At 39.6% G+C, this 18653-nt stretch overlaps 1 protein-coding gene across 4 annotated transcripts in view; it reads left to right on the forward strand.

Moving 5' to 3' along the window:
* Positions 1-6316, forward strand: part of LOC131229330 (probable mannitol dehydrogenase) — an 86607-nt gene extending 80291 nt beyond the window's left edge. For 2 of the 4 annotated variants that reach the window (XM_058225269.1, XM_058225266.1), the window contains exons 4-5: positions 519-672; positions 876-1403. In XM_058225269.1, coding sequence (XP_058081252.1) covers positions 519-672; positions 876-1078 — 357 coding nt within the window. In that variant the 3' untranslated portion in view covers positions 1079-1403. Of the gene's footprint in view, positions 1-518; positions 673-875; positions 1404-5840 lie in introns of those variants that run through there. The other 2 variants (XM_058225267.1, XM_058225268.1) reach the window with 2 other exon arrangements.
* Positions 6317-18653: the final 12337 nt, after the last annotated feature.

The following is an 18653-nucleotide window of genomic DNA, read 5'->3' on the forward strand; positions in this document are numbered from 1 at the left end:
ATATATATATATATATATATATATATAACTTAAAAAAAAAAAAAAGTTAAAATGAAAAAACCCCACCCAACCCTACCGTCCCATTCCTTCTCTTTCTTTCCCTCTCTTTGTATTTTTTAGCCAAAAACATAATAAATTGACATATGAAGAAGCTCGACTAGAGAGAAACTTGACTGGACTCGAACCACTAGCTTAACTCGACAGCTTTGACAAACAAGCCGAGCTTCAATGTTGAGCGCAAGGGTGAACTCGAGTATAGCATGAACGAGTCGAGCCAAGCTTGGCCCACCTCGGACTTGACTCGGCTCGATATACAGCCCTATTCAACATTGAACCATGACTACTGGAAGTGGGCCCCACTTGATTTTAAGGGTCATGTAAGTGGGGCCCACCGTTCTTCGATTAAAATGGCAATGATTTACTTAGCAATCTGTTGTAAGGATTGAAAAGGTCATGTAATTATGACCCAGTTAACATTATACGGTGATGATTTATTCGTTTCATATTTTATGGTGTAGGCTGCCATGGGCACCATGGATGGTATCATCGATACGGTCTCCGCTGTCCACCCGATCCTGCCATTGATAGGCCTGCTGAAGACTAATGGGAAGCTGGTTATGGTGGGTGCACCAGAGAAGCCTCTTGAGCTACCGGTATTCCCACTGCTTTTCGGTAAGTAAACATCCTTTAATTGTCTTTAACTGTCCTATAAATATGTAATTCAAATATTTAGTGAAGGCTGCGTTTGGCTGCACCAAATTTCATGAATCATGATATTTAAAATTGTAAAATTTCATCACTGATCACAAATGAACGGGCTGGAAGATCGTTGCCCATCTATTATTTTCCCCACTGACATTGTTCTGATTTTGCAGGTAGGAAGACCGTGGCCGGAAGTGTCATTGGAGGAATCAAAGAGACCCAAGAGATGATTGACTTTGCCGCCAAGCACAACATCACAGCGGACATTGAAGTTATTCAGATGGACTATGTGAACACAGCCATGGAGCGGCTTGCGAAGGCGGACGTACGATACCGGTTCGTCATCGATGTGGGGAATACCTTGAAATCTCCGTGAACCGCTGATTTGAATCAGCATCCATGTCGCCCAACAGTCATATAGTTTTTAGGGTGCTATGTTTTCGTTGGTTTGAGTCAGAATCTACGTTGTCCACATAGTCATGTGTTTGGCCACTTGTTTTTTGTTGCTACATATGCCCGGCTTCTTGCTAGGTACACGACCCTTTTTTCCTTAGGTTTTCATTGCTATTAAAGGCTACATGAGTATCACATTCTATTGGTATCTTTCAATAATTTTGGTTTGTAGGGGTCAACATGGCTGCAAGGTAATATAAATCAAACAAGGGAAACAATGATTTAATACATGGGGATTAGTCGAAGAAGGTAATATAAATCAAACACGTGAAACAATGATTTAATACGTGGGGATTATTCGAAAAAGGTTGTAGGGTGACCCTTGCCCCACCTTGATGTGTGTGTTTTATGACGTAGATTCAATGAATTTGGATAACCAGATGTGTGTGTGTGTGTGTGTGTGTGTTTTATGATGTAGATTCAATGAATTTTGAGAACCATGTTAGGCCCTGAGACTTGATTGGGTCCGGTGGTGCTTTGAGAGTTTGGCCATAATAATAAAGCCAACTACTTAAATGTAGAGTGGATTATTTGCGGCTATGACTATAGAGCCCACCCTGATGTATAGTCCACACATGCAATTGGTTTATTTTTCTAGATCATTTTAGGGCATGAAACAAAAAAAAATGAAGTAAATCCAAATCTCAAGTGGACCACACTACAAGAAACAATAGTGACCATTAAAAACTTCTTGTGGGCCACAAGTTTTGAATGAAAATGATATTCGGTTTTTCCCTTCATTGATGTAGAGTGGGTCGTAGACAGTTTCATGGCCAAGATGGATCTGAAAAGGCCCGGTAGATGATAGAAGTGATCCGGACCGTCGGACCTTAGATCGGGCGTATCTCACAATCTGGAATGAGTTATGTGATGTAAAATATATGATTTTGGGGTAGAACGAGCTACTTTAGCCAACCAACCCTACTATACCGGGTTGCGCAGCCCGAAATTGCAAAAAACCCCTGGATCAATGGTCGTTTCCCTGTTTTAATTTCATTTTTACTATAAATAGTAAGTTTTAGTTTGATTATAACTCTTTATCCGTCGGGCTTTAGGAATTACGCTCAACGTGAAAAGAGCTTAGAATAATTAGGAGAACGGTTTGGTGAAGCCAAATAGGACACTTATTATTTTTGGCCGAAAACCTTGCGCACTAGTAGACATCACGGCCGTCTATAAATAGTAAGTTTACTATTTATAGTAAGTCACGGATTCTAGGAGTTTGAGTTGTAGTTTGATTCTGATTTCTTTCTCATTGCTTGGTACCCCTATTTAAAGGGTTGTGAACTCGTTTTTATTCATCAATTAATCAATTTCGAATTTATTAGAATTTATTTCTATTTTCTGCTTTCTTTCCTCGTGGATTTAAGAGGTATCTGTGAAGAGTCCAGAGAAGCTCCGTGGATTCGAAGTAGTTATCCTCATCACGTTCATCCCTGCGTCATTCATCCTGATTTATATAACCTTATCAACCGGTTGGATGGCAAATAAACATTATCATATGCTTTGAAAAGTTTTTAGTGGTGGGCATTCAATCACTACTATTTTCCGTAAGACTTGTATGTTCTTTAGTTTTGGGCTCATGCCCCAATCTGAGCGGGCAACACCGATGGAGGGTGTGGATATACTACACATACATCAAAGTGGACCCCATGCATGGTTAGGGCCAGACCATGATAGGTGAGGCTAGCAGCAGTTAACCTGCGTGGATATACTACACATACATCAAGGATGGCCAAATAGTCTGGCCCACACCATGTTGGGTGAGGCCGGGGCCGCACCTAATCCGCACCCCTTTTCAACATGCTTTGCTGACGCTATCTCGATATTGTGGCCGAGACCACCACTGGAAACAGTGGAATAATGACACCCACCATTGAAATATTCCTAGGGGCCCACCTTGATATTTATTTACCATCTTACCCGTTGATAAGATCACACTAACCTGGATGAAGGGAAAATACAAATATTAGCTTGATCCAAAACCTTTGTGATCCAGGAAGCCTGTAATGGTGGGTGTTGAATCACCATTGTTTCCTGTGGTGTGGTTCATTATGCTTTGGATCTGTTTTATTTGTGGAATCATGCCCTAAAATTCATTAGGAAACAGATGAACAACATGAATAAAACACACGTGTACAGAAGGCAATCGAAGCCTGTGGAGACCTTGTGCAACAGAACAAAGAAAAATAAAAAGGAGAAAATGGGCCCCAACAAGGAAAGAGAGGGAAGGCGTTGGGAGTATATTCCAACTCGAAAAAATATCACACCACATTGCTTCCTTTTCTCCACCTTCTTTTTTTCTTCTCACGGTTTAACTCGTGCTTTTGGCATTATTTCCAATTGACGTCGGTCGGTGTGCCAACCATCATAACGCTTATGAGAATTGGACGGGATCTACCAAACAAGCATGTATGTAAACATCTCATATATGTAAACACATCCACACACACACACACGCACACACACATATATATGTGGGAAAAGGTACTATGCGCTCGACCTCACGAGTCTGTCCCATGAGGTCGAGCTGTGTGGGCCCCACCGTGATGCGTTTCGAACATCTACCCCATCAGTCAAATGCACCATTCCATCGTGGGCCTAGGTCTCAAAAATCAAGTCAATCCGTGACTTGTGTGGGCCACACCACATACAGAAGTGGGGAGGGGCCGTGCACCATTAAAACATTTATAATCATTTTTTGGGCCCACCGAGATGTGGTTTGCAAATCCAACCCATCCATTATGTGTGTCCCACTTGGATGAGGGTTCAGACCAAGTTTCAGTAGCATTCAAAACTCAGGTGGGCCCCACCAAGTGCTTTTATATGTTTTAACAATGTCTTCACATGATTTTAGATGGTATGGCCCACCTGAGTTCCGTAAACGGTTGATTTTTGGGATATCCCATAATTTAGAGGGGACCCATCAAATGCATGGTGTTGTTGGTCAACACGCATCAAGGTGGGGCCCACACGCTCGACCTCACGGGAGCTTATCGCGAGGTCGAGCGCCCGGTACCTTTTCCATATATATATATATATATATATATATATATATAAAGAGAGAGAGAGAGAGAGAGAGAGAGAGAGAGAGAGAGAGAGAGAGAGAGAGAGAGAGGTCTCAAATCCAACTGCTGGGACAACAAGTTGTGGTTCATCTAGCAGATAACTACTCATTTTACGCTATGAGTTCAAAAATGAGGTATATTCAAATCTCAAGTAGACCACATTACAGGAAACAGTGTTGAATGAGGGTCGACCATTAAAAACATTTTGGGGGGCCGTAAAAGTTTTGGATCAAGCTGATCTTCGTTTTTTCTCTTCATCTGTGCCTGTATGACCCAATCAACAGATTGGATGTCAAATAAACAGTATAGTGGGCCTTAGGAGGATTTTAATGGTGGATATCCAATCATTATTGTTTTCATGTGGTGTGGTCGACCCGAGATCTATATCCCTCTCATTTTTTGGATCAAGCCATAAAATGATCTGTAAAAATGGATGAACGTAATGGATGAAACACATAGATCATGTTGGGGCCCACAGAGCACCGACCATCAGCCAGGGAGCTGGTGGCAGGGGGAGTAGCCAATCCGTTTCCCTATAATCTCTCTTATCAAAAATAACAAAAGTGACCCAAGTGGGCCCAAGGTATCAAAATTACTGTAATAGATCTGTTCCTGCAGGCATGAGATCGTTGGTATAATGAACCAAGTAGGACCAAAGGTATCAAATTTCAAGGTTGGAGACAAGGCAGGCGTCGGGTGCATGGTTGGATCCTGCAAATCATGCTCCGACTGTGAGGAAGGCTCGGAGAACCATTGTCCCAAGATGATGTTCACCTATAATTCCACGTACCACGATGGCACTATGACGTACGGTGGATACTCTGATATGCTGGTGGTCAATCAGAACTTCGTGATCCGCTTCCCCGAGAGCTTGCCGCTTGATGGGGCGGTGCCGCTATTCTGTGCCGGTATTACGGTGTACAGCCCAATGAAGTATTTCGGACTCAGTGAGCCAGGCAAGCATCTAGGAGTGGTTGGGCTGGGTGGGCTCGGTCATGTAGCGGTTAAGTTTGCCAAGGCTTTTGGGTTGAAGGTCACTGTAATCAGTACATCCCCCAGCAAGGAGAAGGAAGCAATCGAACGACTTGGTGCTGACTCATTCCTGGTCAGCCGTGACCCGGCCCAGATGCAGGTGAGTCGACCCAACCCCAACAAATTAGTTAACCCACATCAAAATAGGACCATGACTAGAAGTGGGCCCCACTTGATTTTAAGGGCAATGTAAGTGGGTCCCACCACTCTTCACTGTCCATTTGACTTTAAATGGGTCTATTGTGGTGTAGGCTGCCATGGGCACTCTGGACGGTATCATCGATACAGTCTCAGCAGTCCACCCAATCGTGGCGTTGATCAACCTGCTGAAGAATAGTGGGAAGATGGTTATGGTGGGTGTACCGGATAAGCCTCTCGAGCTAAACGTCTTCCCTCTGATTGCGGGTAAGTAAACATCCTTCACTGTCTTTAACAGTCCTATTGATGTGTAATTCAAATATTTGGTGAAGGCTGCATTTGGCTGCACCAAATATCATGATTCATGATAATTGTTTGGTGCAATGAACCCCCCCGAAGCTAATAGGCTAGGCATCTACTATTTTCCCCATTGTTCTGATTTTGAAGGGAGGAGGATGGTGGCTGGAAGTTGCATTGGAGGAATCAAAGAGACCCAAGAGATGATCGACTTCGCGGCCAAGCACAACATCACAGCGGACATTGAGGTTGTTCCAATGGACTATGTGAACACGGCCATGGAGCGGCTTGCGAAGGCAGATGTACGATATCGATTCGTCATTGACGTGGGGGACACCTTGAAAGCTCCATGAACTGTCGATTTCAATCAGCATCAATGAAAGTCATGTGTCTGGTCACATGTTTTTACAATGCTATGTTGTTGTTGGTTTGAGTAGTACGTGCGTGTGGTTACATGTTTTTACATTGTGTTTTGTTATTTGCTATTAAACGATTATCTAATAATGCAGTTTTGGTGTATTCCGGAAACAATGATTTAACATATGGGGAATAATCAGAGATTGAATTAACGGATTCCGTGATGCCCCTGCTAATCAGTTATCCCTTGTGAGGCCTACCTTGATGTATGTGTTTTATATTTATGTGGTTAGTCTGTTTAACCCCTTCACTTTGATTACGGCATGAGCCCAAAAATAAAGCAGATCCAAAGCTCAAGTAGCCCACACCATAGGAAACAGGCTTGGATAAAGGAAAGCAAACATTAGCTTGATCTAAAACTTTCGTGGCCCTCAAAAATTTTTTAATCACTGTTGTTTTCTACGGTATGGTTCACATAAGCTTTTGCTCAGCTTCATTTGTGGGATCATGCCCTAAAATGGATGGACGACATGGATAATACATATACAAATGGGTGGGACCTACAACGCCTTAATTTCCATACCATGCATATATACTTTGCACCTGCTCATGTAAGGATACCAGCTGAAAAAAATATTAAAAATAAGAAGAAAATAAAAAGGAAAAAGAAAAAAGAAGCAGCAGCTTAGGTGGGCCACCCCACCAGAAAATGTGGAAATGACTCACCCATCTTTTGGGCGTTAATGTAGGTCTAGCCCACCCTCTCCTTCCATCCCTCAACCTTTTTTCTATAGCTTTTTTCTCTCGTAAGTCAGATGTGCCATATGCCCTGGTAATTATGATGGGAAAAAAAAAATTTCAGCATGGACTTATAGGATTACTTTAGCTGTGTACGTATGATGTGAATACTTTGGGGGTCGTGCAAGTGCACATGGCTTGCCTAGTGACACCACGTGAAGGGATCGGATTAGGCGGAAACGGATTGCCTACTCCCCGACCCCAGCCAATGGCTGGTGGTCGGTGCTATGTGGGCCCCACCATGATGTACTTTTTTCATCCATGCCATTCATATATTTTTAAAGATAATTTTAAAGTATGATTCCAAAAATGTGGTATATCCAAATCTCAAGTCGACCACATTACAGGAAACAGTGTTGAATGATGGTCGACCATTGAAAACATTTCAGGGGCCACAAAAGTTTTGGATCAAGCTGATCTTTGTTTTTTCTCTTCATCTGGGCCTGTATGACCTGATCAACAGATTGGATGTCAAATAAATAGTATAGTGGGCCTTAGGAGGATTTTAATGGTGGATATCCAATCACTAATATTGTTTTCATGTGGTGTGGTCCACCTGAGATTTACATCCCTCTCATTTTTGGGATCAAGCCATAAAATGATATGTAAAAATGGATGAAACACATACATCTTGGTGGGGCCCGCAGATCACCTACCATCAGCCACGGAGCTGGTGTAGGGGGAGTGCCAAGTGACGCTGTCACAGAAGGGGCCTACAAGTCGATGGGATTGAAACCCCTTAGGAAGGTTTCAACGGTGGATATCACTCTTCCCACAGTTTTCTGTGGTTTGGTCCACTCCAGATTTGGATCTGACTAATTCTTTGTCTCATGCCCTGAAATCCTAAAATGATCTCTCCAAATGGATGGACGGTGCAGATACAATACATACATCATTGTGTGTCCCACAAAACTTATTGACGTCGCTTCAGTAGCGACTCTCGCTACTCCATCTGTCAGTATCTAATCCCCTCCCACACCAGCTGTATAGCTATATAGCTGGTGTATTGAGGTCAGCAAGTTATTTGGGTCCCATCATGAGGTATGTGTTATATTCAAACTGTCCATCCATTTGGCGATCTCAATAAGGCTTGATCTGAAAAATAAGACAGATCTAAAGATCAAGTAGACCACACCACAAAAAATCAGTGGGGATTGAATGTCTACCATTAAAACCCTTTCAGGGGTCACATAAGTTTCGGATCAATATGAAATTGATTTTACCTCTTCATCCATGTATTTATGACCTTATTAACAGATTGGATGGAAAGTAAACGTTCCGGTGGGACCTATGAATTTTTTAATAGTAAAAATCATTATCTTCATGGCTCTTTTTGGTGTGGTCCATTTGAGCATTGGATATGATTCATTTTTTGTGAAATACTCTAAAATGATCTCAAAAACTTGACGAACGGTGTAGATATAAAAAATACATCATTGTCAGGCCATGTAACTTTGATCTCATTTGAACCGTTCCTACAACCCAGAGTTCGAGGGGGGTTTGCGCTCATCTTCGCATGACACGTATCTACAGCTACATAGTTAAAAATGTATAATCAACGTGTGCTACATATGCAGTGAATCTCTTCCAAAACCTTCACCCATCACGTTCGGAAGATGATTGCCGGTGACCCAAGCACAGAGATATTGTTGTGCCCGGGGTTGTGTGGGGCCCACAGAGATGTCCATGACAAATCCACTCCGTCCATCCGTATTGAAAGACTACAGTAGGAAAGGAGTCTAAAAATCAGGCATATGCAAAACTGAGTTATTATGCACAGGGATGACAGGGTGCTGACTCATTCATGGTTAGCCGTGACTCAGGCTGTATGCAGGTGAGACCTCATTTTTAATCAACATGGCCATGCATGTGTGTTAGAGTCAATCCAACCCAAACAAAGTTAATCCACATCAAAATTACTTGATTCAACGGATTATTAATTGATCTTGGGATTCATTTGTCTTCGCTAACTCCATTATATGCCGACAACCTGAGTGTTATTCAGTTGGCTTCCAATCTAATATTTTACGAGTGCACTAAATATATTGAAGTTGACTATCACTTTATGCGAGAAAAATACACAACTGAATATTTTTCTCTCCCTCATGTGACATCAGAAGTACAACTTTCTGATTTATTTACAAAATTTATGACATCATTCCGACATAAGTTTCTCAGAAGCAAACTAATGTTGGTTCATTCTCCCACATCAGCTTGAAGGGGGGTGTGAGATTATAGTACATTTACTATGTATAGCATTAGCTATAATTAGCCATTAGCCATGTATAGAAATACTTTAATTAGGATTGGTTGCAATTAGATTTCCTTGTATACATATGTATGTTTTTTTATTTAAACCCGATTTGGGGTGAAGTATAATACATAAAATGCAATTGAAATTTCTCTGATTCCAGACATTTTTAAAAGCATGTTTGAAAGTTGTTCAGTTTGGTATCTATAATAGTATATGTGTCGTTGTAAGAGAAGAGTCTTATTCAAAGCATATTTGAAAGTTGTTTGGTTAGGTACCTACACTAGTCTAACTATGTTTTTTGTTTTGTTGCTATTATTATTATTATTATTATTATTATTATTATTATTATTATTATTATTTTAACACACACACTCACGCGGTAGTGGGATTTCACCACCTATGGGTACACGAACCCTTGGTGTTGAAACTCTTTAGACTCTAACTACGTGTCGCTATAGGAGAAGAGCCTCATTCAAAGCATGTTTTAAATTTGATTTATTGGGTAAATATTTGGCCGGTCCTCATCTTTCACATCCTCACATGGCCCGCTTAAATCTTACAAGGTCACCAATCCACTTTTCTATATATGTAAAGTGTTCTTGTCAAAGCCAAAAATGCATAGAAACATGACCTCGAAGACGCAACAATGGGAACAGATTACACTCTTTTGTCTTTGCATAGTCAATGATGGTGTGAAGAGTAGATTATACCAAACTTAGGAATGTAAGTCCATCTGTTAGACGGTCCAAAACTTAACAATGTATGGTCAACATGTGCTACATGTTAGAAAATAATCTGTTAGATACCGAAAATAGAAAAATAAAATAAAATATGCAATTCATTTCACCAGGCTGAATCACGTATAATAATATGCTGTCCTTAAAGTGTGATTCGTCCCCTTATCAATTGCTGATGGGTTACAGGCGAATTGCTTCTAGGATAAGACAAGTTTATCTGGATCCGGCGTGCAGCAATTACAATGTGTCCACTATGGAACAGTTTAACACAGTAAATCTATTCGGGTAGAATCGGATAGTGAAAATGTTTACAGTATTCTAAAAAAGGAGATCTTGAGTATTTGACGGGAGAGATGGTGTTGAGATGATTGATTTTGGACCAGAATGGTCCAGTTTATGTAGGCACTAGGTAGTGGACCATTGCTAGGTGACTATTAATAGTTCAGAACGTTTGAAAAATGTTTGAAGTGCAAAGTGCACCAACTAGCGCCACTACAGCCACACCGCCCACGCCCGTGCCCGTGCCTGAGAGCGCGCACGCGTGCATGCATGTGTGTGTTCCAGTGCGTAAGAATCTCCATCTCCAAAACATCCAAGTAAGAATACTACCCACAAATCCACATATAAACCCCAAAAACTTTTCTACCATTTCTGATGTGAAACTAAAATCACACACCGCACTTTTAAATTTGAAATCTCGAAAACCGTTTTAGCGGCAAATTTTCAAAAATTTGAAATTTTGAATATTTTCAGAAAACCACAAATTTCAACACAACATATAGAGACAAGTAACCTATTATTATCAAAATGCTAATATGAGATTTGCTAATTGCAAATGCATGTTGAAGCCATGTGGGCCATAGTATTAAGGATGAACGGCATGGATGTATCACCGTGGGCAATAGTATCAGGGATGCACGGATCTCCCACCAAATCCACTCCATTTTCCTCCCACCAACGGAGGCGAATTGCATCCTACCCCACCTAGTTGGCCACCTAAGTGGCCCCACCATGATGTTTGTGAGAAATCCACTTTGTTCATCTATTTTGCAAGCTCATTTTAGAACATGAGATTTTCCAAAAAATGAGACAGATCCAAGATTCACATGACCTAACAAACATTAACTATGGTAATTCATTGTCAACTATTTTCTTATGGCGTGGTTCACATGATCAGTGGATGTAACTCAATCTTTAAATCATGGCCTTCTATGAAATTTCCAATGAGAATGGACGGAGTGGATTTGACACATACTCTGTGGTGGGGCCCCACAGATGGTCAAAGCCCACAACCCTTAATCTAAGACAACCTCAATCGTGGCAACCTTGACTCTTAAGATTTGACAACCTCAATCATAACATCTTAGACCCTTGACACATGACAACCTCGACTTGATAACCTAGACCCTTAACATATGACAATATTGACCCTGATCCTAACCCTCAACACTACAAGCATGTCATTTGTGGGGCCCACTGCCAAGTATGTGATAAGGGTTGAGGTTATCAAGTGTTTAAGGGTCTTGGTCATGGTTGTCATGTGTTAGAGGTTGTGGGGCCATCGTGTGATATGTGTCAAAGTTATTCATCGATTAGATTCAAATTTTAATTTAACGCATTGGGCCAAAGAATAAGTTACATCCAAAAATTATGTGGCCCCAAAAGGTTTTCAATGGTAGGTTTTCAATCTCACTGCTTTCTATAGTATGGTCCACTTGAGCCTTTGACATGCATCATTTTTGGGATCATGCCCTAAAATGATATTTCAAATGGATGGATGGCATAGATAAAATAGATATATCATAGTGGACCCTATAGAGCACAGGACTAATCCCTTTTAGGGTGGTACCCAATCCATGTCATGTCCCATGGAAAGTTCCTACCATTGAAAGCAATGTCGGGCCCTGTCCATCCGTTTTGTCAAGTGGCCCATGCAATGGAAAATAGTGAAAAGGAATTGCTTATTGTTCAAACCTTCATGGGCTCCAGCGTGATGTTTATATGCAATCCAAACCATTCATAAAGGGGCCCAAATGTTCATAATGTCATTACCACTGGGATAAACTGAAATAACAAAAATATTAGCCTGATCCACATCTTCTGCAATCCCATGAATGTTTCAACTGTGGGCATACAATATTTATTATTTTCTGTTATGTGAGCCACTTGAGGTTTGGATCAGCCTCATTTTTTGGATCACACCATACAATGATTTAGCAAAACAAGTTGACGGGATGGATTTATTACAAACACCATAGTAGGCCTCACAAAGTTTACCCAGTATGCACAGTCGACTTCGCTCCTGCTTTAATGGTCCGAAGGACGCAACACTCTAGGGTCATTTTTGTCCCTATAAAATTTTAAAAAGATACTTTGCGCCATGTACCTAATATTTTAGAAACCTTCGACTTTCGTTGCATTTGGTCATACCACAAGGCTACTTTGGTCAAAATCCCTAACATTATAAGGTGATGATTTGTTCCTTCCACCTTTTATGTTATGGAAAAATGTTTTGATTATATATATATAAGGTTTGTTTAAAAAAATTGGTTTTTTGGTGTTTTGGGAATAGTTTCATATCGGAAAGGAGAAAAGAAAATTTTAACTTTATAGGTAGAGTGTTGAGCACCTTACTATTTGCTTGGTGAATCCGTGGAGTACTGAGACTTGTGTCGCACATGCACATGCACGAGCTCGAGCTTAGTGCAAGGGCGTGGGCATGTAAGGCAGTATAGGCACTGATGGCTAGAGTATTGTGGGTGAGAGGTCTGAGAGAGACCTGTCTACATTATATAGGAGTGAACATTAGCCGTTTAAGAGGCCTGGTGTAACGGTTCATGCAGTATTAAATTAGACCATGCAAAAACTGCTACATGTGGATAGCCCAACAGTCATAAACGACTAGCCACTAAGTTTAAACGGTTAGCATGCATTTGGTTTTCCACATACAAAACAATCAGAAACTGACAAGTAATGATTAGTTTCTCACCAACAGTTAAAAAAACAGTCATTTGGAGTAATGACCCTAGACCAAAACATCCAGTTACACTAGCCTATATAAATAGAGCTTGGATCGCTCATTTCACCATCACCAACCACTCAAATCACTCTCTCATACGGACTAACCAGTAAAAGCTCAAGTGTTCTCTGATCAAGCCAACAGTCCTATAGATATGTGTAATTCAAATATTTGGTGAAGGCTGCGTTTGGCTGCACCAAATATCATGATTCATGATATTTGTTTGGTGCAATGAACCCCTCCGAAGCTAATAGGTGAGGCATCTACTACTTTTCCTATTGTTCTGATTTTGAAGGGAGGAGGATGTTGGCTGGAAGTTGCATTGGAGGAATTAAAGAGAGCCAAGAAATGATTGACTTGGCGGCCAAGCACAACATCACAACGGACATTGAGGTTGTTCCAATGGACTGTGAACATGGCCAAGGACCGGCTCGCGAAGGCGGAAGTATGATACCGATTCGTCATTGACGTGGGGAACACCTTGAAAGCTCATGAAGCGTTGATTTGAATCAGCATCTATGTGGACCCACCAAGTCATGTGTGTGGTCACATGTTTTAACGTTGCTATGTTGTTGTTGGTTTGAGTCAGCATCTTTACGTTGGTGTACCTGGATTGTTGCTTAGTACAGAGACTGTTTTTTTTTTTTCTTCGGTTATTGGTATTAAAAGCTATATGAGTATCACATTCTCAGGTACTATGGCATTTTTCGATAATAATGTAGTTTGAGTGCGGATCTGGTGTTCCCTGACTCTAGGGTTTTCATTAGTCCAGCTCCACCCTAGTGCCACGTAGGAAATTTATTAGCAAATGAAAAAAAAAAATCTATCAAAATTACTAATGGAGAGACTGACGGTCGCATCTCTACCACCGCCCGGACTAGAGTTGGGCATCGGTCCGGTTCGGATTGGATTTGGCCTAACTCGGTCCGATCCGAAATTCCAATAGTCTGACCCGAACTTGATCCGATCCGACACCGAATCAGGGTCACCTGACTCGGACCAATCCGATGCCTGATTGACTTGACCCGAACCAAGTCCGACTCGGTCAAGGAAACCGAGTCGGATCGGGTTGGGTACAATTCGGATCGTTTAATACGGTGTGGTCCACTTCAATCTTCAATATATTGTACTTTTGTTTTCAACGCTTAAAATGATACGTCAAAGTGGATGAACGGGTTAGATAAAACATATACATCAAGGTGGGCCCCACATGACTATGGAAGAAGTGCCATTTTCTCTAAGTACTTATGTTGATGTGCACTGCATGAAAGTGCAGTGACTATTTTTTAACGTGACTTGCTGTATTGAGGTTAGCAAGTTTTATGGGTCTGATGGTGGGTTATGTATTATATCCAAACCGTCCATTCATTTGACGAGCTTGTCTTAAGGCTTGAGACAAAAAATAAGATAATTCTAACTATCATGTGGACCACATAAATTGTGTAACGGTGAAAATCATTCTCTGCTGCTATTTGTGGTGTGGTCTGAATGATCTTTGGATATTATTCATTTTTTGGACAATGCTCTATAATGGTCTCTAAAAATATATAAATGGTGTAGATATAATAAATACATCACTGTGGGGCCCATGTAACTTTGATATCCTTTGAAACGTTCGTACAACTCAGAGCTTGAGGAGCGTCAGTGCTCGTCTTGGCATGACACGTAGCTATTACTGGCGCATACCGCCAGCTACATAGGTATGTGCGGTACACCAGCAAATCCACTTATCATTGTACACCCTCAACTCCGTTGGGGCCCACCTTGAATGCATGTGATTTATCCATGTCGTCCATTCATTTTTGCAAATCATTTTAGTGGTTGAACCCAAAATTGATGCATATCCAAAGCTCAAGCGGACCATACCACAGGAAAAAGTAAAAGATTAATAAGAACTACTCTGGATCGGGTAGGATCGGATCAGGTTGGGTCGGATCAGGGCCAATCCGAACTCAACCCGAAAAGATTTCGAATCTGGATGGGTCTACCCGATCCGCACCGATCCAAACCATCGGTTCAATTCTGATCGGGTTGGATCCGCCAGATCGGGTTTGTTTTGCCTAGCTCTAGCCCAGACATTATTGTTCGGGTAGTGCTTTGTGGGGTCCACGTGATGTAATTATCCACACCGTTCATCATTTTTCTTGGATCATTTTTAGGTATTACCGAAAAACGTGGCAGATCCAAGGATTAAGTGGACCACAAAGTGGGGTTTGAACGTCCACCATTAAAAACTTCTTGGGAGCTGGGGAAGTCTCAGATCAAGCTGAAATTTGTTTTTTCACTTCATCCACATCTAAGTGGCCTTATTAATAGGTTGGATGGTAAAAAAAACATCACTGGCCCTTAGAAAGGTTTCAACGGTTAGTGTCATTATAACCGTAGATTCCTTTGGTGTGGTCCACTGGATCTGTGGACCTGCCTAATTTTTAACATCATACCTTAAAATGATATGAGAAATGAGATGAACAGCGTTGATAAAATACTTAACATCACGATGGGCAGTAGACTCTTTCGCGTTTGAAAGAGAGGGTTGCCCCTCTCTCGGCCCTTCCTAAGTTGGGTTTTCAACTCCCGTTTTTTCCCCTTAAACCTTCCTTTTCTATCAAATTTCATAGATTTGATTTTCAAAATGATTCCAGTTTTAGCAATGCTTTCCATCAGATCTTCCTTTAGAAGCAAAATGCCCATTATTCATGGCTCCTCCTTCCTTAATCTCCCTCCATCTCTCTCTCTCTCATGCCATCTCGAGTACATGTATGGTTATTCACCTCGGAGTTTTGACATTCCTCCCTCGACGATTCACTTCATTTATAGGTGGGTGTGTGTGTGTGTGTGTGTGTGTGTGTGTGTGTGTGTGTAGATTATTTTAATTGGCTTCATATACATGCAATGCATATATCAAAGTGGGCTCCAAGGACACGTCCCACTCATATCAAAGGATTTGTTGTCCTAATAAATCCCTATCCATGTTATATCCATGATGTCTATCCTTTTTCGGTGATGATTTTAGTACATGAGAAAACACAGATATAGTCTTGATCAAACACTGTTTTTACCTTTTCAGGTCAATAGAAAATATAAATTTCTTCAAATCATGCACATCATGTGAGGTGAAGGACACGTCTCAATCATGACCTCATATAGACATTGAATTAGAAATGGTTATAAATGAATTAAGAAACTCTAATGCATCTAAGGGTAATTTAGGCAAGGATGAAAATGTATCGAATCAAAAAATTGGTATGAAATTTTAAACAGAGAAAGATATATACGAGTTTTACACAGTTATGGACGGAAAGTCGGTTTTAATGTTCGAATTAATACTAGAAGTATATACCGCAAGACGAGAGTAGTGAAAACGAGAAAGTTTGTCTACTCTAGAGAAGGTAAACGATCAATTGATAAATGTAATATAAATATGAAGCAACACCGTGATGAAACAAGAACAGGCTGTAAGGCATACATGATTATTAGGTTGGGAGTCAACAATAAATATCAAATTAATAATTTTAATAGTGATCATAATCATATACTTGCATCTCTAGAAGAATCACATTTACTAAGATCACAACGAAAACTTTCTTTAGCTCAAGTAATGGTAGCTAATAATTGCGACAGATCGGGTATAAAGCCAAAAGCAACATTTGATTTAATGAGCAGACAAGCTGGTGGTTGACAATATGTTGAACATAATATAGTAGATTACAAGAATTACTTACTGACAAAAAGGATGAATGCAATGAAATAATTTGATGTTGAGGGTCTATTGCAATTTTTCAAAACAAAGCAAGTTAAAGATCCATAGTTCTTTTACTCTATTCAAATTGATTCTGAAGATTGTATTACCAACATTTTTTGGGCAAATGGAAGAATGATTTTATATTACAATCGTTTTGGTGATGTGATTTGTTTTAACATGATGTATAGAACAAATGAGTATAGATGACCATTTGCACAATTTCTTGGTGTTAATCATCATAGACAAACAAATTTTTTTTTGGGGGGGCTGCACTTCTATACGATGAAACCATTCTTTCAGATGGTTGTTTAAAACTTTTTGTTATGCAATGTGTGGAAGAACACCTTAAAACATTCTCACAGATCAGGATAAGGTGATGTTAAGTGTGATTAAAATAGAATTAATAAGAACAATTCACTGTATTTGTGTATAACATATGTTTCAGAATGCATGAAAACACCTAAGCCATTTATTTAATTCTTCTCAATCTTTTGGCAACGATTTTAGTAAATGTGTCTATGATTTTAATAATGAAGGTGAATTCCACCATGCATGGGAAATAATGATTCAGAAATATGATCGTACAAATAATATATGGTTGCAACAATTATTCAATGAAAAAGAGAAGTGGCATTAATGTATGGAAAAAATGTATTTTGTGCTGATATGAAAAGCACACAATGTTGCGAAAGTTTGAATAAAGAGTTGAAGAGATACTTATATACAAGACAAAATATTCTCAGATTTTTTGAATACTTTAAACGATTAGTGGATGATAAAAAAAAAAAAAAAAAAAAACATCGAATTAGAACTAAATTTCAAAATGACACAAAGTTCACCAACTGTGTTGTTTCCTATTAATATCTTGGAGCATGCAACTAGTGTCTACACAACGAGCATTTTTAAATTATTCCAGTCTGAGTATATCAACAGTCTTGGTCAAACTGTTGAAAATCTAGAAGAGTTTAGGATGATAATTAAATACCAAGTACGTGAAAGTAAAAAAGCACAGATTCCACATCGTTACCGTGAACTCAACGGATGAGTTTATTGAATGCAATTGTAGAAAGTTTGAATTTATTAGTATTTTATTTTCCATATAATAAAAGCAACAAATCATACCGTCACAAGACTGCCAGCGAAATACATCTTAAAGAGGTGAACTAGAGAAGTTGCTTCCATTTCCTTTCCGTCAGTTATTAGTGGATGTGGATTGGATGGAGACTTTAAGAAATTGCGTTCACAACATTATAACAACTTGATTTCCAACTTTGTTAAGTTGTCATCAATAGGTTGTGAAAGTGAAGAGTCAATTCAATATGTTACTAAATACTCAGAATTGATGTATCAAGAATTGCAAAAAATATTTAAAGAAAAAGCAAAATTAAAAGAACCATCATCGACTGATGATAATTGCGAAAATAACAAGAGTTATAGACAGGTTGATCATGTAATTGCTGATGTTGACAATGCACAGTTGAAAGAAAAAATCGTTGAAATAAAAAATGAAGCTCATGAAACAAGAATGGAGAATCTCAATGGCTTTAACAAAGAAGATCATGGAATTAAAAGAAAAGGAGCTGAAATTGATGAAGGTGAAGAAGAAGCTTATAAAATTAAGAGAAATGAGAAATGTCGTGGTAAATGTAGAATTAAGAATTGTTTGAAAAAAGGAAAAATGAAGAAACGCCAAAAGAAAGTGCAGAAAAATGAACCAACGCTAGACGCTACTATCGAAGATATCAGAAATGCATCAAATCCAATCCATCATCATACATGTATTACAAAGGTACATTGTAATGATCTTGAATTAATATATAGAAATTTAAATATATTAGAAGCAATGAAAAAAAAAATCAAATGATAATTTTATATTTATTTGTGAACTTGATTTTGAGTTGTTACTTGTATTAGGGATACAATGGTGTTTGTTTGAATCCCGTGACTACGTACTTTCAATCAGAGTTATTTCATTCCGTCATTCAACCACATCAATCCGAGTAGGACCATCTCCAATCCTCAATTCATTTTCCTGATAATTTAAGTTTCACTCAAT

This window comes from Magnolia sinica, chromosome 16 (genome assembly GCF_029962835.1).
Source record: "Magnolia sinica isolate HGM2019 chromosome 16, MsV1, whole genome shotgun sequence".
NCBI classification, from domain to species: domain Eukaryota; kingdom Viridiplantae; phylum Streptophyta; class Magnoliopsida; order Magnoliales; family Magnoliaceae; genus Magnolia; species Magnolia sinica.